This window comes from Oncorhynchus mykiss, chromosome 8 (genome assembly GCF_057628025.1).
Source record: "Oncorhynchus mykiss isolate SJ-2025 chromosome 8, ASM5762802v1, whole genome shotgun sequence".
Lineage (NCBI taxonomy): Eukaryota > Metazoa > Chordata > Actinopteri > Salmoniformes > Salmonidae > Oncorhynchus > Oncorhynchus mykiss.
In genome coordinates this window covers 81,369,014-81,393,958 of record NC_143029.1, presented here as the reverse complement: position 1 = coordinate 81,393,958, position 24,945 = coordinate 81,369,014, and the positions used below count along the sequence as shown (strand labels likewise).

The 24,945-nt window shown below is 42.9% G+C and overlaps 1 protein-coding gene across 12 annotated transcripts in view; it reads right to left on the bottom strand.

The window, feature by feature from the left end:
- Positions 1 to 18,112, bottom strand: part of LOC110530721 (myomegalin) — a 122,880-nt gene extending 104,768 nt beyond the window's left edge. For 6 of the 12 annotated variants that reach the window (XM_036986403.2, XM_090182767.1, XM_090182776.1 and 3 more), the window contains exons 1-4: positions 14,873 to 15,037; positions 13,749 to 13,801; positions 12,963 to 13,030; positions 7,094 to 7,204 (exon numbers count right to left, since the gene is read on the bottom strand). In XM_036986403.2, the coding sequence (XP_036842298.2) occupies positions 7,094 to 7,204; positions 12,963 to 13,030; positions 13,749 to 13,801; positions 14,873 to 14,955 (315 nt within the window). In that variant the 5' untranslated portion in view covers positions 14,956 to 15,037. Of the gene's footprint in view, positions 1 to 7,093; positions 8,945 to 12,962; positions 13,031 to 13,748; positions 13,802 to 14,872; positions 15,038 to 17,793 lie in introns of those variants that run through there. The other 6 variants (XM_090182770.1, XM_090182777.1, XM_090182771.1 and 3 more) reach the window with 2 other exon arrangements.
- Positions 18,113 to 24,945: the final 6,833 nt, after the last annotated feature.

The window sequence follows — 24,945 nt, the reverse complement described above, 5'->3', positions numbered from 1 at the left end:
ACCCAAATCCCTGAAATCTCCATCCCCAACTATAACATTTTCCGCCAAGATAGAACTGCCAAAGGGGGCGGTGTTGCAATCTACTGAAAAGATAGCCTGCAGAGTTCTGTCTTAATATCCAGGTCTGTACCCAAATCAAGCTTCTACTTCTAAAAATGCACCTTTCCAGAAACAAGTCTCTCACTGTTGCCGCTTGCTATAGACCACCCTCTGCCCCCAGCTGTGCCCTCGACACCATATGTGAATTGATTGCCCCCCATCTATCTTCTGAGCTTGTGCTGTTAGGTGACCTAAACTGGGACATGCTTAACACCCCAGCCATCCTACAATCTAAACTTGATGCCCTCAATCTCACACAAATGATCAATGAACCTACCATGTACAACCCCAAATCCGTAAACACAGGCACCCTCATAGATATCATCCTAACTAACTCACCCTCCAAATACACCTCTGCTGTTTTCAATCAAGATCTCAGCGATCACTGCCTCATTGCCTTCATCCGTAATGGGTCTGCGACCAAACGATCACCCCTCATCACTGTCAAACGCTTCCTAAAACACTTATGCGAGCAGGCCTTTCTAATCGACCTAGCCGGGGTATCCTGGAATGACATTGACCTCATCCCGTCAGTAAAGGATGCCTGGTTATTCTTTAAAAGTGCCTTCCTCACCATCTTAAAAAAGCATGCCCCATTCAAAAAAATGTAGAACTAGGAATAGATTTAGTCCTTGGTTCACTCCAAACCTGTCTGCCCTTGACCAGCACAAAAACATCCTGAGGCGTTCTGTATTAGCATCGAATAGCCCCCGTGATATGCAACTTTTCAGGGAAGTTAGGAACAAATATACACAGGCAGTTAGGAAAGCTAAGGCTAGCTTTTTCAAACTGAAATTTGCATCCTGTAGTACAAACTCCATAAAGTTCTGGGACACCGTAAAGTCCATGGAGAATAAGAGCACTTCCTCCCAGCTGCCCACTGCTCTGAGGCTAGGAAACACTGTTACCACCGATAAACCTACTATAATTGAGAATTTCAATAAGCATTTCTCTACGGCTGGCCATGCTTTCCACCTGGCTACCCCTACCCCGGTAAACAGCCCTGCACCCTCCACAGCAACCCGCCAAAGCCCCCACCATTTCTTCTTCACCCAAATTCAGATAGCTGATGTTCTGAAAGCGCTGCAAAATCTGGACCTCTACAAATCAGCCGGGCTAGACATTCTGGACCCTCTCTTTCTAAAATTATCTGCTGAAATTGTTGCAGCCACTATTACTAGCCTAATAGTTCAACCTCTCTTTCGTATCGTCTGAGATTCCCAAAGATTGGACAGCTGCCGCGGTCATCCCCCTCTTCAAAGGGGGACTCTAGACCCAAACTGCTCCAGACCTATATCAATGCTACCCTGTCTTTCTAAGGTCTTCGAAAGCCAAGTTAACAAACAGATTAACGACCATTTCGAATCCCACCGTACCTTCTCCGCTGTGCAATCTGGTTTCCGAGCTGGTCATGGGTGCACCTCAGCCACGCTCAAGGTCCTAAATGACATCATAACCGCCATCGATACGAGACATTACTGTGCAGGAGTATTCATCGACCTGGCCAAGGCTTTCGACTCTGTCAATCACCACATTCTTATTGGCAGACTCGACAGCCTTGGTTTCTCAAATGATTGCCTCGCCTGGTACACCAACTACTTCTCTGATAAAGTTCAGTGTGTCAAATCGGAGGGCCTGTTGTCCGGACCTCTGGCAGTCTTTATGGGGGTGCCACAGGATTCAATTCTCAGGACGACTCTCTTCTCTGTATACATCAATGATGTCGCTCTTGCTGCTGGTGATTCTCTGATCCACCTCTACGCAGACGACACCATTCTGTATACTTCTGTCCCCTCTTTGGACACTAACCTCCAGTCGAGCTTCAATGCCATACAAGTCTCCTTCCGTGGTCTCCAACTGCTCTTAAATGCAACTAAAACTAAATGCATGCTTTTCAATCAATCACTGCCCGCACCTGCCCGCCCGTCCAGCATCACTACTCTGGACGGCTCTGACTTAGAATACGTGGACAACTACAAATACCTAGGTGTCTGGTTAGACTGTAAACTCTCCTTCCAGACTCACATTAAGCATCTCAAATCCAAAATTAAATCTAGAATCGACTTCCTGTATCGAAACAAAGCATCCTTCACTCATGCAGCCAAACATACACTCGTAAAACTGACCATCCTACTGATTTTCAACTTTGGCGATGTCATCTGTAAAATAGCCTCCAACACTCTACTCAACAAATAGGATGCAGTCTATCACAGTGCCATCCATTTTGTCACCAAAGCCCCATACACTACCCACCACTGCGACCTGTACGCTCTTGTTGATTGGCCCTCGCTTCATACTCGTCGCCAAACCCACTGGCTACAGGTTATCTACAAGTCTCTGCTAGGTAAAGCCCTGCCTTATCTCAGCTCATTGGTCACAATAGGAGCACCCACTCGTACGCGCTCCAGCACTCACACGCGCTCAAGCAGGTATATCTCACTGGTCACCCCCAAAGCCAATTCCTCCTTTGGCTGGCTTCTCTTCCAGTTCTCTGCTGCCAATGACTGGAACGAACCTCAAAAATCACTGAAGCTGGAGACTCATATCTCCCTCACTAGCTTTAAGCACCAGCTGTCAGAGCAGCTCATAGATCACTGCACCTGTACATAGCCCATCTGTAAACAGCCCATCTATCTACCTCATCCCCATACTGTATTTATTTATTTATCTTGCTCCTTTGCACCCCAGTATCTCTACTTGCACATTCATCTTCTGCACATCTACCATTCCAGTGTTTAATTGCTATTTTGTAATTACTTCGCCACCATGGCCTATTTATTGCCTTAACTCACTTTTCTTACCTCATTTGCACTCACTGTATATAGACTTTTTGTTTTCTTTTGTTCCACTGTATTATTGACTGTTTTGTTTTGTTTATTACATGTGTAACTCTGTGTTGTTGTATGTGTCGAATTGCTGTGCTTTATCTTGGTCAGGGCGCAGTTGCAAATGAGAACTTGTTCTCAACTAGCCTACCTGGTTAAATAAAGGTGTTCTCAACTAGCCTACCTGGTTAAATAAAGGTGTTCTCAACTAGCCTACCTGGTTAAATAAAGGTGTTCTCAACTAGCCTACCTGGTTAAATAAAGGTGTTCTCAACTAGCCTACCTGGTTAAATAAAGGTGTTCTCAACTAGCCTACCTGGTTAAATAAAGGTGTTCTCAACTAGCCTACCTGGTTAAATAAAGGTGTTCTCAACTAGCCTACCTGGTTAAATAAAGGTGTTCTCAACTAGCCTACCTGGTTAAATAAAGGTGTTCTCAACTAGCCTACCTGGTTAAATAAAGGTGTTCTCAACTAGCCTACCTGGTTAAATAAAGGTGTTCTCAACTAGCCTACCTGGTTAAATAAAGGTGTTCTCAACTAGCCTACCTGGTTAAATAAAGGTGTTCTCAACTAGCCTACCTGGTTAAATAAAGGTGTTCTCAACTAGCCTACCTGGTTAAATAAAGGTGTTCTCAACTAGCCTACCTGGTTAAATAAAGGTGTTCTCAACTAGCCTACCAGGTTAAATAAAGGTGTTCTCAACTAGCCTACCTGGTTAAATAAAGGTGTTCTCAACTAGCCTACCTGGTTAAATAAAGGTGTTCTCAACTAGCCTACCAGGTTAAATAAAGGTGTTCTCAACTAGCCTACCTGGTTAAATAAAGGTGTTCTCAACTAGCCTACCTGGTTAAATAAAGGTGTTCTCAACTAGCCTACCAGGTTAAATAAAGGTGTTCTCAACTAGCCTACCTGGTTAAATAAAGGTGTTCTCAACTAGCCTACCTGGTTAAATAAAGGTGTTCTCAACTAGCCTACCTGGTTAAATAAAGGTGTTCTCAACTAGCCTACCTGGTTAAATAAAGGTGTTCTCAACTAGCCTACCAGGTTAAATACATTTTTTTATAAAGAAAATAAATAAAACTGCGTAGCAGTGTAAGCTGTATTGCTACAGATGCTGGTTCAATACCTGTGCTGGCCTTGACTGTGAGATGACTGTAGGTTTTTGGTTTCTCTCCCACTAAAAACATAAATAAATCATTCTAAATAAACTGGCTATATTTACAAATTAGTAACAATGTCTCGCCCCATGTTCAAGAATGGCCTTTTTCTCGCTCATTTGACGTTATGTGAGAACGAAGTCATCTCCAAAATATTGTTATTTTTTAAATAAAGTGATTATTATTATTATTTTGAATTATATAAAAGCCCCTTGGATATTCTCACAGATATATTATTAACCCTGTTAGGAGCAGGACAATATATATTGGTCATGGCTCCCGAGTGGCACGCAATAATTTGCCTTGCAATTCTCCAGCTGTATCCACTGAAAGCGCATGAGGTTCAAGGCACGAGGGCAGGGGGCACAGGATGGGCCGCAGAGCCGCGCACATAAGACAGACCTAGCCCATGGGGGAGAGGGGGTGAAACCCCACCCCGCCACAGTGGGTAGCACATTGCAACACTTTAAGGGGCGTTGCACTAAAATTGCCGTTGACTAGGGAAGCTTTTCATCTGTTCTTAGTGCCAGTCTGCACGTTCAAACTAAAACAATGTAACTAATAATTTGCATCTTTATGTTTTCTTTAATAAAATAATTATAATAATACTCTTTCAAAATGCCAATGTTTATTTAGTTATGGATCCATATCGAATTACTATGGGATTAAATATCACTGAATTGCAGAAATATTGGAACAAAGTTGTCTAATGAAGGTAAACAAATGTTTGCTTACTAGAAAATACTCTTTCAAACACACACGGTCACGTTGTACAGCGCCATTATGGCTATTAGCAGGTAGCTGGACAATAGACTAGCATGGAAGGAGGGTAGGGGGAGAGTTCTATCATCAAATGTATATCTAAGTTAGGTTGGCTGTATCACAACTGGCCGTAATTGGTTGCAATTTCAGTTTAATCCAGCAGAAAAGACAAAACAAATAATACCACAAAAAGTATTATTATGTATCACATCTGACTGTGATTGGGAGTCTCATAGGGTGGTACACAATTGGCCCAGCGTTTCTCTCCCCCTAAAAACAGAAATAAATGTTTTGGCCTTTACAAATATTATTTTGGCCTTTATTCAGATTACAATCGTTCACTTTGCTTCTCAGAGATGCCCTCTGGTGGTCAAATTAGCACTAACTAGCATTAATGGTACCAGTAGTTCACACTTAAATAACGTGCCATAGAATTCTGCGGCACCATGCAAGCTGTGCTGCAGTACGCTGCAACTTTTAAAGGACAAACCACTGTACCATAGGCCTAGTTGAAGTCCCATCTTGTGACTGTCCAATTTGTAGCGCCTCACAATCATCACACTGCTATCATCCTCTTTTACCATTTCACCAAATCTTTCCCAAACATGACTTTTCTGTCCCTCCCTTCTCTTTATTTTCAACCCTCCATTTCGCACCTTTCCTTTTATTGAATTGAACTTCGACATTGTCCTTTTAGCCTCCGTGGATTTACGTTAACTTTTTCTATCCGTTCCCAAAAGCATGTGGTGAGTAGCAGGCTATTGTGCGCGCATACAGTTACACCCTAAAGTTTAGGCTTATGCACTAATGCCATATGGCCTAATATAATGTGTGTGTGTCTGTGCCTATGTATCTTCACAGTCCCACTGTTCCATAAGGTGTATTTTTATCTGTTTTTTAAAATCTGATTCTACTGCTTGCATCAGTTACCTGATGTGGAATAGAGTTCTATGTAGTCATGGCTCTATGTAGTACTGTGGAATAGAGTTCTATGTAGTCATGGCTCTATGTAGTACTGTGGAATAGAGTTCCATGTAGTCATGGCTCTATGTAGTACTGTGGAATAGAGTTATATGTAGTCATGGCTCTATGTAGTACTGTGGAATAGAGTTCCATGTAGTCATGGCTCTATGTAGTACTGTGGAATAGAGTTCTATGTAGTCAAGGCTCTATGTAGTACTGTGGAATAGAGTTCTATGTAGTCATGGCTCTATGTAGTACCGTGCGCCTCCCATAGTCTATTCTGGACTTGGGGACTGTGAAGAGACCTCTGGTGGCATGTCTTGGGAAGTATGCATGGGTGTCCGAGCTGTGTGCTAGTAGTTTAAACAGACAGCTCAGTGCATTCAACATGTCAATTCTTCTCACAAATACAAGTAGTGATAAAGTAAATCTCTCCTCTACTTTGAGCCAGGAGAGATTGACATGCATTTTATTAATGATATCTCTCTTTGTACATTTAAGTTGTCAAACGAGCACTACATTCTACTCATAGACACCAGACAGAACACACAACCACACCAGAGGAACCCCAGCAGAGGAATCACACCAGAGGAACCCCAGCAGAGTAGATAGTGTCTAAAATGCCCATTATATGGCTCCCTGTAGCAGGATCATAGCTAGAAGATAAAGCTTTTGTCAAATGAATGTCCTTTTTTGTGTGCATTTTAGCTAACCCTGACCCTTTTCCAAACCTTAACCTAATACTCCTAACCTGCTACGTTAATTATCCTAACCTGCTATGAAAAGTCAAGTTTGATGTTAATTTGACAAAAGCTGGATCCCTTCTAGCCATGAACCTGTAGCAGGGACCACTGTAGGACAATGACATCATAGAGAAAGAATGTGTACCATGTCCTCAGAGGGACACACACACAGAACATTGTATCAGCGCATCTCATCCTCCCTTCATCTAGAGTTGGGCTCAATTCCATTTAAATTCCTCAGTCAGTTGAATTGATTCTTATACAATAACACTACTGTTACTACTAGAAAGTACCCTCTGTAACCTGGCAGTGAACATAGAGGACAACAGACTAACCTGACTGCATGGCCTGTGCTTAGTGTGTTGAACATCTACAGCTCTGTTCAATGCCTGAACTGACTGGAACACAGAAAGGATTGACCCTACCGCTGCTTTTAACATAATGGACAAAACCCTTCATCTTCCACCACTTCATCCACCTCTCCTTTCCCAACATTGTGACATGCATGCAGACACACACACACACACACACACACACACTCACCGTGCGGTAGACATGATCACTGGTGTCCTCGTACTTCTGCAGGATCCTCTCCTCCAGGAAGTAGATGCGGAGCTTGAGGCTGAAGTTCTCCTTCTTCAGGTCATTGAGATGCTGCGACAGAGTACGGTAACCGTTAGACATGTCACTTTAAAACCAACGGTAACCGTTAGACATGTCCCTTATAAGTCAGAGAATACGGTAACCATTTGACATGGCCGTGTTATTGGGAAAATACGGTAACCGTTAAAAAATATGGTAACCATTAAAAAATACGGTAACCGTTTGACATGTCCATGATATAGATCAGAAAGTCCGGTAACCTTTAGCCATGTTATGTCCTCTTCCCGGTGGACATAATATATCGGTCCTCGGTGTCACAACGCAAAAACAACTAAAAGATGAAAACAATGAAAGTGACTTCCTAAGCTCTAGGAAGCCATGGAGAAACTACACACACACACACACTAACACTAAAACACCCACACACACAGGAGGAGTGTGTTGGGCCGTTTAGCGGTGCAGCCCGGGTGGTCAGAGCTGTGGCCATGCTGGCTCCATGGTGTGTTCTGGAGCCAAGGAGGCCGAACACAGGAGCTTATTTTACTGAAACAGACATGCCTGGAATCTCCGACAGCATGGAGAGGGGGGGGGGGGGGAGAAGCTCCATGGGTAAGCACGCACTTGACATGTAAGAAGATCCAGTGGAGGCTGCTGAGGGGAGGACAACTAATAATATTGGCTGGAATGGAGTGAACGGAATGGAAACCATGTTTTTGATGTATTTGATACCATTCCACAGCTTCCGCTCCAGTCATTACCACGAGCCCCATTAAGTTGTCTTTTGGAACTTCTGTGACTACAATGTTTACTTTTTATTGTTTATTTCACTTTCCTTTATTATCTACTTCACTTGATTTAGCAATGTTAAAATATGTTTCCCATGACAATAAAGCCCTTGAATTGAATTGAAAGAGGTAAATAGAAAGAGGTGCTAGAGTCGGGGAGGTCTGAATGGTCGTACATATCCTCTCTCTCTGTCCCCTCTCCTTACTCCTCTCCTTACGACCAGCTGAAACTCTGAACTCTGACAACATACAGTGGGTGCTTATTCTGTAATGTGTCAGCCAACATAAACATAATACAGAACTCTGTCTATTCCTCAGTCTGTCTGTCGGTGCACAGGTACTTTGTGTATAAGGGCTGCATCCTAAATTAAAATCTATTCAAATGTGCCTTTTGCTCAGATCTGCAATTGAGATCAACAGACAGTATGATACGCAATGGTCTGTGTTCCCCACAGATTTCAATTCGCCGAATGGGTGTAATGAATCATCTGAGAGGTAGAGACAGAGACTGTAATAGGAGGCATGGCTCTGTGCCAGTGGGGCTATTTATAGGGAGCCAATCTCACAGTGACTGTCCCTCCGAGGCAGAGAATGGGGGTGGAGAGGGGAGAGAACAGGTATGTTATAGGGATGTACTGTGTATGCCCTGAAAACCACCCCTAAGTGGTTAACCGCGGCAGGTAGCCTAGTCGTTAGAGTGTTAAGCCAGTAACTGAAAGGCTGCTGGTTCGAATACCCAAGGTGAAAAATCTCTTGATGTGTCCTTGAGCAAGACACTTAATCCTAATTTGCTCCAGGGGTGCCGTACTACTAAGGCTGACCCTGTAAAACAAGGGCGTCAAACTCATTCAATGGAGGGCCTAGTGTCTGCAGGTTCTTGGTTTTTCCTTTCAATTAAGCCCTAGACAACCAGGTGTGGGGAGTTCCTGACTAATTAGTGACCTTAATTCATCGATCAATTACAAGGGACGAACGAAAACCCGCACCTATCCTGTGTTTGCTCCAACCCTGCCTGAAGACACCAGATACTGTAGGTGGCAGTAATATGGTGATGTCCTCTACCTTGCAAACACAATCAATTATTATATGTAGCTAAGCACAGAAAAGCGTACATACTTTAAAGACTTGAGCGATTCCACGCCAGAATAGCCCCAAAATAGTTTTGGTATCTAAGATTGTTCTGGCAATTCTCACATAGAAACTTCATTGTAGGAAGGATGTTTGACATGCTTTTTTACATTTGTGTCACAAACCAAAAGGGTACTTTTTATGTGGAATAAATTCATGTGAAAAATTGTGAAAATTTCAGAGTCTAGACATACATGTTGCCTGTACCATGTATGGTTCACATATCATAGGGTCTTACAGAACTGTACAGGTCTAAAATTGGTCTAAAAGGTCTAAAAATATCTCTACTTTCATCATGATTTTCTCTTTCTAAATGGATTAAATTGTTTTTTCCCCTCATCAATCTACACACAATACCCCATAATGAGAACGCAAAAACAGGTTTTTATAAATGTTTGCAAATGTATAAAAAAATGTAAGACTGAAATATCGCTGCACAGCTTTTTTTCAGGTATCACCAGAGATGTTCGATCGGGTTCAAGTCCGGGGTCTGGCTGGGCCACTCAAGGACATTCAGAGACTTGTCCCGAAGCCACTCCTGCGTTGTCTTGGCTGTGTACTTAGGGTTGTTGTCCTGTTGGAAGGTGAACCTTCACATCAGTCTAAGGTCCGGAGCACTCTGGAGAAAGTTTTCATCAAGGATCTCTCTGTACTTTGCTCCGTTTATCTTTCCCTCGATCCTGACTAGTCTCCCAGTCCCTACCGCTGAAAAACATTCCCACAGCATGATGCTACCACCACCATGCTTCACTGTAGGGATGGTGCCAGGTTTCCTCCAGACATGACGCTTGGCTCTCAGGCCAAAGTCTTCAATCTTGGTTTCATCGGACCAGAGAATCTTGTTTATCATGGTCTGAGAGTCCTTTAAGTGCCTTTTGGCAAACTCCAAGAGGTCTCTGTCAGAGTGTCTCTGACAAAGTGACCGTTGGGTTCTTGCTCACCTCACTGACTAAGGCCCTCCTCCCCCGATTGCTCAGTTTGGCCGTGCTGCCAGCTCTAGGAAGAGTCTTGGTGGTTCCAAACTTCTTCCATTTGAAAATGATGGAGGCCACTGTGTTCTTGGGGACTTTCAACGCTGCAGAAATGTTTTGTTCCCCTTCCCCAGATCTGTGCCTCGACACAATCCTGTCTTGTAGTTCTACGGACAATTCCATCGATCTCATGGCTTGGTTTTTGCTCTGACATGCACTGTCGACAGTGGAACCTTATATAGACAGGTGTGTGCCTTTCCACATCATGTCCAATCAATTGAATTTAACACAGGTGGACTACAATCGAGTTGTAGAAACATCTCAAGGATAACCAATGGAAACAGAATGTACCTGAGTCTTATAGAAAAGGGTCTGAAAACTTATGTACATGTTTTTATTTTTAATACATTTGTAATAAGTTCTGAAAACTTGTTTTCACTTTGTCATTATGCGGTATTGTGTGTAGATTGAGTAGAGAAAAAATGTAGTAACAAAAGGTGGAAAAAGTGAAGGGATCTGAATATTTTCCGAATGCACTGTACATCTGTTCTGTGGACATACACCTGTAATAACATTACGAACCTTGTCACATACTAACACCGTCTCAATATAACGCAATTGAGTTTATGTGGTGGTGGGGGGTGTCAATGACATTGCACGTATTTTGGGGGTATGCCTATACAGACTGACTAGCTGGATGTTTTGCTATAGACTGACTCCCAGACAAACTGACTGGGCAGCTATGACATCATCATTAGTGGACCTCGTCCCTCCGCAGATTCAGTGACTGTGTCCATTAATATCTAGAGTTACAAAACACTTCCTAAATAATTCACCACAGAGACACGGGCCAGGCACCAAGCTTATTTAACAGCCACGTAGCACCAGGATGACATCATCACGGCTGCCCGTTTAAAAACAACAACACACGTGGCACAACAGCCACCAGGGCATGCCCTCACCCTCACCCTCACACACAATCACTTCCTCTCACACGTCCTCTGATAAGAAAAGGTGTGTGTGTATGTGTGGAGGTGTAACTTCTTGGAGAAGCTAGCGCCGGCACCCATGAAAGAGAGGGTTGCTTTGGGTCATGTCCCTCTTTCAGAGTGGAACCTCTGCTTCGGTGAGAAGCTGGCTACACATCCCATTTTACCAGAGCAGCAAAGCCACCAAAACAGAAAGGAGGAACATTTACATTTAATAAGCTTAATGGCTTGTGAATGACTCCCATTACTAAGCTATTCTGATCTAGAATGTGTTTGAACCATGGAATGTTTATAAAGTGTTTTTGAGGGTGCTGAGAATGATTAGAGAATGAGAGAGTTGGGGAGGAAGAGAGGAGGAGAGGAGGATGAATAAAGTGAGTGACAGAGTGGTGGGGTTTGGTATAGGAGGCGAAGCTAAAGAGATGGAGAATGGAAAGAAAGAAAGAAGTATGTGTTGTTGAAAAACAGGTGTTCATATCACATGGTGTGGGGTCAAACAAAAAGGTTTATTTTTTAAATATACAGTATATATGTATATGTGTGTGTGTGTGTTTGGCATGAATTCAGGGTCCAGAAATCGTCCACTTTGTGACTTTGAGAGAGATTATAAGACTGTTTCCCTGGAGCAGGTGCTTTAGACAGGAATCTGCAAAACAAAGACTTTCCAATATTCCACATGATCTGAATGGCCAACCTGATCATTAGGATTCAGAGTTGTTCCTGGTCACTAGGGCTCAGAGTTGTTCCTGGTCACTAGGGTTCAGAGTTGTTCCTGGTCACTAGGGTTCAGAGTTGTTCCTGGTCACTAGGGTTCAGAGTTGTTCCTGGTCACTAGGGCTCAGAGTTGTTCCTGGTCACTAGGGTTCAGAGTTGTTCCTGGTCACTAGGGCTCAGAGTTTTCTCTGGTCACATGGTTAGGAAGTGCACAGGGTCTTCTTAGTTATAGGTCAGGGGAATTCAACCCTTACCCTACGAGATCTGTTCTACCTGATAATTAATTATACCCACCTGGTGTCTCAGGTCTAAATCAGTCCCCGATTAGAGAGGAACAAAGAAAACAAGCAGTGAAACTGTCTTCCAGGTCTAGAGTTGATTTGGAGGTTTACAGGTTTTATCCAGATTTCTGTTGTATAGAATGTTATTTTAGCAGACTGAATCATAATTTACTGTAACATCCAGGCTGAATCCTTTACTGTAACATCCAGACTGAATCATTTCAAATAATGTCCAAGCTGTATCATTTGCTGTAACATCCAGACTGAATCCTTTACTATAATATTCAGGCTGAATAATTTACTGTAACATCCAGACTGAATCATTTGCTGTAACATCCAGACTGCATCCTTTACTATAATATTCAGGCTGAATAATTTACTGTAACATCCAGACTGAATCATTTCAAATAATGTCCAAGCTGTATCATTTGCTGTAACATCCAGACTGAATCCTTTACTATAATATTCAGGCTGAATAATTTACTGTAACATCCAGACTGAATAATTTACTGTAACATCCAGACTGAATCATTTACTGTAACATCCAGACTGAATCATTTACTGTAACATCCAGACTGAATCATTTACTGTAACATCCAGACTGAATCATTTACTGTAACATCCAGACTGAATCATTTACTGTAACATCCAGACTGAATAATTTACTGTAACATCCAGACTGAATCATTTCAAATAATGTCCAAGCTGTATCATTTGCTGTAACATCCAGACTGAATCATTTACTATAATATTCAGGCTGAATCATTTACTGTAACATCCAGACTGAATCATTTACTGTAAGATCCGGGCTTTATCATCCCTCACAGACTGGTCTTCAGTCTGCTTCATTACAGTACATTATGAACCCACACGATGGCGACAATGAGTTAATATAATGAGGCTACAAAGATTGGATAATTAAATTACAGAGGAGAGCTCACCTGTTCAAACTCTCTCAGAGTGTGAGGTTGGAGAGAAGGTGAGTTGTCAGTTTCATCACTACATACATCTGAAGGGAGAGAACATACGAATCTTGTAAACTGTTTTTATTTCATGGTAATTACGTTAATAATTACATAAAGTGTTATTACAGTGCAGTGTGATGGCCCTGAATGAATTCTGAACCATCTCAGTATGTCAATTCAGTTCAATTCAAGGGCTTTATTGGCATGGGAAACATATGTTAACATTGTCAAAGCAAGTGAAGTAGATAATAAACAAAAGTGAAATATACAATAAAAATGAAGAGTAAACATTACACTAACAGAAGTTCCAAAAGAATAAAGACATTTGAAATTTCCTCCCAACACTGCCCTGCCATTTTATATTCCATTAAGTAGCCCGCAGCAGGTGAGCAATTTGGTGACGGTGGTGCGAGTGAGGAAGTTTCAAACCCTCAGAAGTAAAGCTCCATTTGCTTTGTTTTGTTATATGAAGTGTGCATCACTTACTCACTACTTTACCCTCCTGACAATCAGAAAGTCAAAGCTTTTAGACAATCAGGAAGTCAAAGCTTTTGGACAATCAGGAAGTCAAAGCTTTTGGACAATCAGGAAGTCAAAGCTTTTGGACAATCAGGAAGTCAAAGCTTTTGGACAATCAGGAAGTCAAATCTTTTGGACAATCAGGAAGTCAAATCTTTTGGACAATCAGAAAGTCAAAGCTTTTGGACAATCAGGAAGTCAAAGCTTTTGGACTATTAGGAAGTCCAAATAAAATGGCCTTACCTGTCATGTGACCTGTGCTCCTGGCTGAAGACTCCTCTTTCACAGGACTGTCCCTAAAACCCAAAGAGGGACACGGTGAGTATGTACACACACACACACACACACACACACACACACACACACACACACACACACACACAGAGAAAGATATTTGAGTCTCTCTGTGGTCAATATTGCCTTACAGATATAGCGGGACCATTTTGGGCATCACACTGTACCTGATACATTCTCAAACGAAACATAGGAATAGCCACAGGCACAAAAGATCCCTGTTTATTTTAGCAGTACCCCATTAACACCTCTATGGGAGAGGGGGAGATATTCAGGGTGAGGAAGGGTAAAAGAAGATAGAGGTCAGGGCGGCAGCCACATGGGGTTAGAGTTTAACCCAATCATGAGATTTCACAACTCTCTGCTACATCCAGCTACTCCCCCAAAACTAACATCACACAGCTGCTGCTTTTCAGTGTTACCCTCCCCTTCATTTAACCTTTATTTAACTAGTCAGTTAAGAACACGTTCTTATTTACAATGACGGCCTACCCCGGCCAAACCCAGACCACGCTGGGCCAATTGTGCACCTCCCTATGGGAATCCCAATCACAGCCAGTTGTGATACAGCCTGGAATCAAACCAGGGTCTGTAGTGACACCTCTAGCACCGAGATGCAGTGCCTTAGAACGCTGTGCTACTCGGGAGCAGAAAACTATAACAATGCACACAAAAAAAGTTTGACAGACCCACTGTGCTAAAAATGGACCAGCCCATCTGACATTTGCCCAGAATGCCAGATGGCCAGACCGCCCCTGGACACACACACACACACACACACACACACACACACACAAACCCAGTGGGGGGTGATATCAGTGGCTGTAAACCTCAATAAAGATAAGACTGTGAACTAATTAAAGACAAAAGACACACACACACACACACACACACAGAACCCCCACTGGGTTTCTGATAAAGCTGCTAACTTCTAAATGAGGGATAGCCTTCCTTATTACCTAAAGCCAAGAGGGACTCACCCTCACGGGGGAGGGTGAGTCTACAAACCCAGCTTTGTAGCAGTACACTAGTATTTCTGCAAATAATACCGTAACATTGCATTGTTGACTTACCTAACAGGCAGTACAATAACAAGTTGATTAAGTAGAAATAACTTCCACACATGCCACAGTTCTACGATTACATAGGCCTCCATCAGTTGCTGGTTCAGAAAATAACCTTGTTGTGTTTGGACAGCTGAGCTGCTGATTGTAGACTGGTGAGATGGTAGTCCACTGGCCCTACTGGTGGGACATAAACAAAACAGTCTGGCCCTTTTCAGACCCAGGACCAGCCCTAGCATTTCAGGGGCCCTAAGCAAGATTTGTTTGGGGGCCCCCACACCTTGAGGGTAAATTATTTTAGTTGACGGTGGAAGGAAATGTTTTTGTTTTAAAGTGAATTTCCTGCAATTCTACACATTATGCCATGGGGAGTAGAGAACATATTGCAGTTTTAAAGCAAACTTTCTGCAATTCTACACATTATGCCATGGGGAGTAGAGAACAAATTGCAGTTTTAAAGCAAACTTTCTGCAATTCTACACATTATGCCATGGGGAGTAGAGAACAAATTGCAGTTTTAAAGCAAACTTTCTGCAATTCTACACATTATGCCATGAGGAGTAGAGAACAAATTGCAGTTTTAAAGCAAACTTTCTGCAATTCTACACATTATGCCATGGGGTGGAGAGAAGTTTAGCAATTTTAAAACACATTTCATGCAATTATACTAATTTTGCATCGGGCAGAGACATTTTTTGCAGTTTTACAGCTAATTTCCTGCAATTCTACCAATTTTGCCAAGACTTATGCCATGTTATGCCATGTAGTGGTGTGGGGGCTGTGCTTTGGCAAAGTGGGTGGGGTTATATCCTTCCTGTTTGGCCCTGTCCGGGGGTGTCCTCGGATGGGGCCACAGTGTCTCCTGACCCCTCCTGTCTCAGCCTCCAGTATTTATGCTGCAGTAGTTTATGTGTCGGGGGGCTAGGGTCAGTTTGTTATATCTGGAGTACTTCTCCTGTCCTATTCGGTGTCCTGTGTGAATTTAAGTGTGCTCTCTCTAATTCTCTCTTTCTCTCTTTCTTTCTCTCTCTCGGAGGACCTGAGCCCTAGGACCATGCCTCAGGACTACCTGACATGATGACTCCTTGCTGTCCCCAGTCCACCTGGCCGTGCTGCTGCTCCAGTTTCAACTGTTCTGCCTTATTATTATTGGACCATGCTGGTCATTTATGAACATTTGAACATCTTGGCCATGTTCTGTTATAATCTCCACCCGGCACAGCCAGAAGAGGACTGGCCACCCCACATAGCCTCGTTCCTCTCTAGGTTTCTTCCTAGGTTTTGGCCTTTCTAGGGAGTTTTTCCTAGCCACCGTGCTTCTACACCTGCATTGCTTGCTGTTTGGGGTTTTAGGCTGGGTTTCTGTACAGCACTTTGAGATATCAGCTGATGTACGAAGGGCTATATAAATACATTTGATTTGATTTGATTTGATGTTCATGATATCTGAGTGAGAGTGACTACCTAAATCAACGGGGGCCCCCTGGAGGTCATGGTCCCTGGGCACATGCCATTCGTGCCTGGTCGGTATTTGTCCATGATAATACAAGTTTAGATAGCTGGCTAAACTAAGATTAATACAAGTTTAGCTAGCTGGCTAAACTAAGATTAATACAAGTTTAGCTAGCTGGTTAAACTAAGATTAATACAAGTTTAGCTAGCTGGCTAAACTAAGATTAATACAAGTTTAGCTAGCTGGCTAAACTAAGATTAATACAAGTTTAGCTAGCTGGCTAAACTAAGATTAATACAAGTTTAGATAGCTGGCTAAACTAAGATTAATACAAGTTTAGCTAGCTGGCTAAACTAAGATTAATACAAGTTTAGCTAGCTGGCTAAACTAAGATTAATACAAGTTTAGCTAGCTGGCTAAACTAATTTACCAATCTAAAAATGTTTAGTTGACATGGCTAATCAGTGATTGACATAACAAGAGAAAAAACACCCATGCACAACCAAATTTCGAATTTGCTTATACTTGGTGCCGGGCCTGCTCAGACCCAAATTACTGTTAGCATAGGGGTTACAAATTCTAAATTAACTTTAAATAATCAAACCGCCCACTTTGATTCTCCCATGACTCGCCAAATGAGGAACAACTGTGATGTTCAGGGCAGTGTGCATGTGCTCTAAATAACAGGACAATTAAGCTACGGTACATCACAGGAGCCATGCCACTGTTTCTTCCACACCTCCTTGAAGATAACATACGGGCCTAACTGGCTCAGCAGTTTCCACTGATTGTGTCTCTCTCGTCTTGTGAATTTATTGGGCAGCCTATCATTAAGAACCTCAGTTCCAAATTGGCAGAAACTATAAAAAGGATGCTGTAGTATGCAAATATGACACATTGCGCACATCGGGTTGTCACGTGACTAGCAGGCCGTTCTAACCGCCCTATTGGTATAGCCATCTGTACAACAGCAAACCATGTATTGATAAGTAAATGTATGGAAACCGCCCAATCCTCTTTAGCTTGCCAAATAAACCATAAGATGTAATTAATGACCTAATTGACATAGGCTATAGTTAGAGGACGCCGGAGTTTATGACATGGTGTTCTTATTTATACAAAAGACAATATCAATAGGTATGTGCATCTTATAAGGATGCCAATATATAGGCCAGAAATTGTCGGTTTGTGAATTTTGAGGACATGGCGCAAATCAGCTGACAACACCTAATAATTAGGCTGAGTATGTGTTAAGGGAAAGGCCTTAATTATACGTAAAGCGGGCGCATCAATTATTGTGTAGAACACAATTCCAGTAAATATTTTCGATTTCACCCTCAATAATCACTGCAATTGTGAAACCACCACCTCGAAAATTAAACCTTTATTCCAAAACCAAGCCAACAATAATATTAGACTATTCAATCATTCCACTATTCAATCATTCAAGGCCGCATTCTAGAACAATGTGTGTTACCTTTCAGGCGCGCCCCAGGTCTGTCCTGGCGATGAGGTCCAATCCATATATGCCGTCAGTTAAAGGGTCACCTTGCGTGGTAACCCGTTTTTTTATATCATCCTGCCAAGGCTGCCATCATTTAAAGGTTCCGATATAAAGGGAAATTGTCGGTGGTCAGTTTCCCAATCATTACTGCGTTTGGAAGAGGTTGGACCTCGAGATGATGCGCGCCTTGAAATGTGCCACCGATGCGGTGGGGTATTGTCATACACACCGCCCTCAGCCCCTCCGCTCTCACACACCCTTCCTCCAACTCAACTACAGTCGCACGGTTGCCTCGAATGTTTGTAAGGGTGATGTTTTAGATAGAATGTCTAAATTTTGAATGATCAGAATACATATATTTTTAATGGGCGAATACAGTCTACTATAAGGCCATATTTGTGTGATTTTGCACTTTAGCCTAATTTCTAAAAAGGTTTAGACCAAATGTCTTACTTCAAAATTGAAAAGTGAATGTAGCTCTGGTAAAATAGGATACAGAAGATACGGGCATCTCAAACCGTCCAATATGTTTATTATGTAATTTACAGAAATGTGTATTGTGACAATTTTACTGTTCTGTTATTGAAATAATGTGAATGATGTACGTGTGTAATACATAATAGCCAACATGTGTTACTGTGTGCATGAATTTCTATTGAGGTACATAGTAATATGTATGGTCACATCCTACAGAATGTAATGTAGTGTGGGTGTAGATGAGTTGTAATTTCCCTAAGAGGCACTAGATGCCCCTATAAGCTTTACAATGACTGTTTTACCTTCAACCTATTTTGGGCTACTGTATAGAGTATCACAGTATGAGTCATAATACCCATAAAACCTAGAGGTCAAACAGGGAAATGGCTACAATTGTTTTTCCACCATTTTATTTTTCCCATCTGGGATTTTAGAAGCACTTAAAATAAGGGCTGTGTTTCGTGTATTCTTACCCTGGCATGACGTTTATATAACCGTGTAATTCTCTGTAATTCTCTTCTCTTTCTGACTGGGCTTGGAACTCTGACAATGGGATATGTAGTGATTTTGCCAACACAGACAGATATGTACACAGTCTTGTACCTTTAACCTTTTTTTTTAACTGACTATCATATTTGTTGATTACATCAGACTTTATTAGTATAATGAGTAATCTAAGAATATCACAAGTTAATTGACATGAGAAAACTCGCGCCAATGACTATAACGGAGATCCCACTCCTCCTCCTCAACACTCTATAGTAACAATGACTATAACGGAGATCCCACTCCTCCTCCTCAACACTCTATAGTAACAATGACTATAACGGAGATCCCACTCCTCCTCCTCAACACTCTATAGTAACAATGACTATAACGGAGATCCCACTCCTCCTCCTCAACACTCTATAGTAACAATGACTATAACGGAGATCCCACTCCTCCTCCTCAACACTCTATAGTAACAATGACTATAACGGAGATCCCACTCCTCCTCCTCAACACTCTATAGTAACAATGACTATAACGGAGATCCCACTCCTCCTCCTCAACACTCTATAGTAACAATGACTATAACGGAGATCCCACTCCTCCTCCTCAACACTCTATAGTAACAATGACTATAACGGAGATCCCACTCCTCCTCCTCAACACTCTATAGTAACAATGACTATAACGGAGATCCCACTCCTCCTCCTCAACACTCTATAGTAACAATGACTATAACGGAGATCCCACTCCTCCTCCTCCACACTCTATTGTAACAATGACTATAACGGAGATCCCACTCCTCCTCCTCAACACTCCATTGTAACTTTGATATACAGGGTTGGGGAGGAAGTTACATATAACTGACTTCAAAAAACGGTAAAAACTGTAACTGTGATCTCTTACTTTACCTGCAAAAATATTGTAATCAGATTACAGATACTTTAGAAAAACTAGATGGTTACTTCTAGGATTAGGCTACTTTTAAGTTCAGAAAGGATGTTTGCGGTGAAAAAACACGCAGGTTTCAATTTGTTCTGCCTGAGCAAGTCTGACCACAAGTCAGAGACCACTATGATGACACACCAAATGTGTTTGATGGATATCTGGAGAAGAGCAGTAATAGGCTTTTGTAGGTCCAAGCGTTGTCTTCTCTCAGCATCCAAAGATTATACATCCAATGTGAATAAACACTTGGAGGTAAATGACAGCAGTGGTGTAGCCTACAGACGATACGGTTATCATTAACATCTGCAAAGCACAATGATTTAATCACACTGTTTCTCTCTCATTTAGCTTTTTGCGCCTTGCGGATGAATTGTGGTTGTTATGGATATCTGTTCACAAATGAATATGTGTATTTTACCCCAATAATGGTTGAATTGAAGAAGTTTAAGCTGCCTAACAATCATTGTTTTTGCGACTAGTAGACAGCCAGGGCTGTGCTGCAATGCAGTGCATTCGGAAAGTATTCAGACCCCTTCACTTTTTCCACATTTTGTTACATTACAGCCTTATTCTAAAATTGATTAAATACCCCATAATGACAAAGCACAAACAGGTTTTTAGAAATGTTTGCTAATTTATTAAAAATTAAAAACTGAAATACCTTATTTTCATAAATATACAGACCCTTTGCTATGACCTTCGAAATTGAGCTCAGGTGCATCCTGTTTCCATTGATCATCCTTGAGATGTTTCTACAACTTGATTGGAGTCCACCTGTGGTAAATTCAATTGATTGGACATGATTTGGAAAGGCACACACCTGTCTACATAAGGTCCTACAGTTGACAGTGCATGTCAGAGCTAAAACCAAGCCATGAGGTTGAAGGAATTGTCCGTAGAGCTCCGAGACAGGATTGTGTCGAGGTACAGCTCTGGGGAAAGATACCAAAAAATGTCTTGTCCCCAAGAACATAGTGGCCGCTATCATTCTTAAATGGAAAAAGTTTGGAACCACTAAGACTCTTCCTAGAGCTGGCCGCCCAGCCAAACTGAGCAATCGACGAGAGAAGGGCCTTAGTCGGGGAATTGACCAAGAACCCGATGGTCACTCTGACAGCGCTCCAGAGTTCTTCTGTGGAGATGGGAGAACCTTCCAGAACGACAACCATCTCTGCAGCACTCCATCAATCAGGCCTTTATTAAGGTAGAGTGACACAGACATAAGCCACTCCTCAATAAGGCACATGACAGCCGCCTTGGAATTTGCCAAAATGCACCTAAAGATTCCTCAGACAATGAGAACCAACATTCTCTGGTCTGATGAAACCAAGATTGAACTCTTTGGCCTGAATGCCAAGTGTCACGCCTGGAGGAAACCAGGCACCGCTCATCACCTGGCCAATACCATCCCTACGGTGAAGCATGGATGTTACACCCTGATCTGTTTCACCTGTCTTTGTGCTTGTCTCTACCCCCTTCCAGGTGTCACCCATCTTCCCATCTTCCCATTCATACCTGTGTTCTCTGTTTGTCTGTTGCCAGTTTGTCTTATCTTACCAGGTCTTACCAGCGTTCTTTCCCGCTTTCCTGTTTCTCTATTTCTGTTTCCTAGTTTTTCCCGGTTTTCACCATTCTGCCTGTCCTGACCCCGAGTCTGCCTGCCATCCCGTACCTGCTTGACTCTGAACAGATTAAGAAACTCTGCCTGCCCTGACCCCGAGCCTGCCTGCCGTCCTGTACCTGCCTGACTCTGACCTGATCATGAAACTCTGCCTGCCCTGACCCCGAGCCTGCCTGCCGTCCTGTACCTGCCTGACTCTGACCTGATCATGAACCTCTGCCTGCTCTCAACCTGCTCTCAACCTGCTCTCAAGCCTGCCCCGTGTTTCTAATAAATCATCTTAGAACTGTACTATCTGCCAACCGTGTCTACATCTGGGTCATATCCTGAGTCGTGATAATGGTGGTGGCAGAATCATGCTGTGGGGATGTTCTCAGCAGCAGGGACTGGGAGACTAGTCAGGATCAAGGGAAAGATGAATGGAACATAGTACAGAGAGATCCTTAATGAAAACATGCTCCAGAATGCTTAGGACCTGACTGGGGCGAAGGATCACCTTCCAACAGGACAGCGACCATAAGTACACAGCAAAAACAATGCAGCAGTGGCTTCAGGACATGTGAATTTGGGGCGACCCGACCAAATTCACTTAGAAATGTGTGTTATAGATCTGTCACTTTCATTGAAAGCAAGTAAAAGAAGCGGTATATCTGTTCCATGTGCACTATCACTATTCTTCCTGTTCTTAGGTTTTGTTTTTGCGTCTTTTACTTTGGGTTTTGTACACCAGTTTCAAACAGCTGACAATACTATATTTTTGCTTTTCACAGCGGTTTAGATGGTACAATGATTCTCTACACTATACATGCTTGTTTTGTCAACTGAAATTAAGCAAAATATTCCTATTTTTGCTACCAGGAAATGCAGGAGCGATTTCGGCATAGTGCATCTTTAAAAATGTGCTCTAGCAACAGCTGCATAGTGTGGATCCTAGTCTATAGTAAAAAGTTAGACGGAGTTCCTCCCTTCTAAACTCCTCCATGGTATTGTGCTCCACATACTAAATTGAGTTTAAATTAAGAAGACCTCGAATGGGGCTTTTATTGCTCAATGTACTTTGGGCTGATAAAAATAAATCCCCTTAAACCACTCGAGTGTTGCTTTAGCAGTATGCTTAGGGTCATTGTCCTGCTGGAATTTTGGTGGGCGGCCCTCTCTTGGCACAATAACAAACCTGTCAAGAGAGGGCCGCCCACCAAAATTCACAGACCAGGCAAGGAGGGCATTTATCAGAGAAGCAACAAAAAGACCAAAGATAACCCTGAAGGAGCTGCAAACGCTCTACAGCAGAGATTGGAGTATCTGTCCATAGGACCACTTTAAGCTGTACACTCCACAGAGCTGGGCTTTATGGAAGAGTGGCCAGAAAAAAGCAATTTCTTAAAGAAAAAAATAAGCAAACACATTTGGTGTTCGCCAAGAGGCATGTGGGAGACTCCCAAAACATATGAAAGAAGCTACTCTGTTCAGATGAGACTAAAATTGAGCTTTTTGGCCATCAAGAAAAACGTTATGTCTGGCGCAAACCCAACACCTCTCATCACCCCTTTCACAGTGAACACCACAGTGAAGCATGGTGGTGGCAGCATCATGCTGTGGGGATGTTTTTCAACCTGTTTCTGTCTTCCAGAGATTTAAGACTGGGAAGGAGGTTCACCTTCCAGCAGGACAATGACCCTAAGCATACTGCTAAAGCAACACTCGAGTGGTTTAAGGGGAAACATTTAAATGTCTTGGAATGGCCTAGTCAAAGCCCAGACCTCAATCCAATTGAGAATCTGTGGTATGACTTAAAGATTGCTGTACACCAGCGCAACCCATCCAGCTTGAAGGAGCTGGAGCAGTTTTGCCTTGAAGAATGGGCAAAAATCCCAGTGGCTAGATGTGCCAAGCATACAGAGACATACCCCAAGAGACTTGCAGCTGTAATTGCTGCGAAAGGTTGCTCTATAAAGTATTGACTTTGGGGGGGGGGGGGGGGGGGGGGGGGGGGTGAATAGTTATGCATGCTCAAGTTTTCTGTTTTTTTTGTCTTATTTCTTGTTTGCTTCACAAAAAACTAAATTGCACCTTCAAAGTGGTAGGCATGTTGTGTATATCAAATGACACAAACCCCCCAAAATCTATTTTAATTCCAGGTTATAAAGGCAATATTGTAAAGATCAGAACAAGGCACCGCGTGAGTAGAGTTCCACATAATTTTAATAAATCGAAATTCACTGAACAAAATGAACAAACGAAACGTGAAGCTGTATAACTAGTTCTGAAAGGCAACTAAACATAGACAAGATCCCACCAAACACAAAGGGGAAATGGCTGCCTTAATATGATCCCCAATCAGAGACAACAATAAACAGCTGTCTCTCTATCAGGCCAACATAGAAATACAAATTCCCCTAGATGACCCACCCAAGTCACCATCACGCCCCAACCAACACAGATAAAAAAACAGCTTACTATGGTCAGGGCGTAACAATAGGAAAAATGTCAAGGAGGGGGAATACTTTCGCAAGCCACTGTGGTTCATCCTGGGTAATCGCAAAGGCTATAAATATTGTTTTGTTTATAAGCTGAGTCAAAAGGAAACGTGATAGTACTTTTTAGATGCTAAGAGACACAGCTAAAAACCAAGTTGAACACCTCTGTTCAAGGTCTTCTGCCTAAGCTTGTTCCCCCATGTTTATTCTGGTTCCTCTTTAGTATTTACATTTCTAGGACCACTCCTGTGTAGTTTCCACTTCTGTCTGGATTGAGGTGCTTTTCGTTAAGGCCACGCAGGTTCTGGTATGGGGTGGGCTTAGCTCATTAAGGTTACCATCAGCGATGACCCAGATGGCTGGGGCGCATTGGTTCCTCACCATGACCTGCAACTTGATGCTCTCTACCCTGCTTATTCCTCCAGCTTTGGCGTGGTGTCAGGAACCCAGTCAGCCATGAACCTATCCTTGGCCACAAACAGGTTCACCTTCACCTCATCCGGCTGCTCCACAAACATGATGTATGGAGGGGGAGTGGGGGAGGGAGGGAGAAAGAGGGAGGGGAGTGAGAGCCACATGCCAGGTGTTAAAACATTGACAGGTGTTTCAGGAAGTGATGGGTGTCGCAGGTAAGCACAGCGAGGTAGGAAGTGAAGGGTGTCGCAGGTAAGCACAGCGAGGTAGGAAGTGATGGGTGTCGCAGGTAAACACAGCGAGGTAGGAAGTGATGAGTGTCGCAGGTAAGCACAGCGAGGTAGGAAGTGATGGGTGTCGCAGGTAAGCACAACGAGGTATGAAGTGATGGGTGTCGCAGGTAAGCACAGTGAGGTAGGAAGTGATGGGTGTCGCAGGTAAACACAGCGAGGTAGGAAGTGATGGGTGTCGCAGGTAAGCACAGCGAGGTATGAGGTGATGGGTGTCGTAGGTAAACACAGTGAGGTGGATCAGGGAAGGTGATGGGTGTTGCAGGTAAGCACAGTGAGGTGAATCTGAGGAGGTGATGGGTGTTGCAGGTAAACACAGTGAGGTGGATCAGGGGAGGTGATGGGTGTCGCAGGTAAACACAGTGAGGTGGATCAGGGGAGGTGATGGGTGTTGCAGGTAAACACAGTG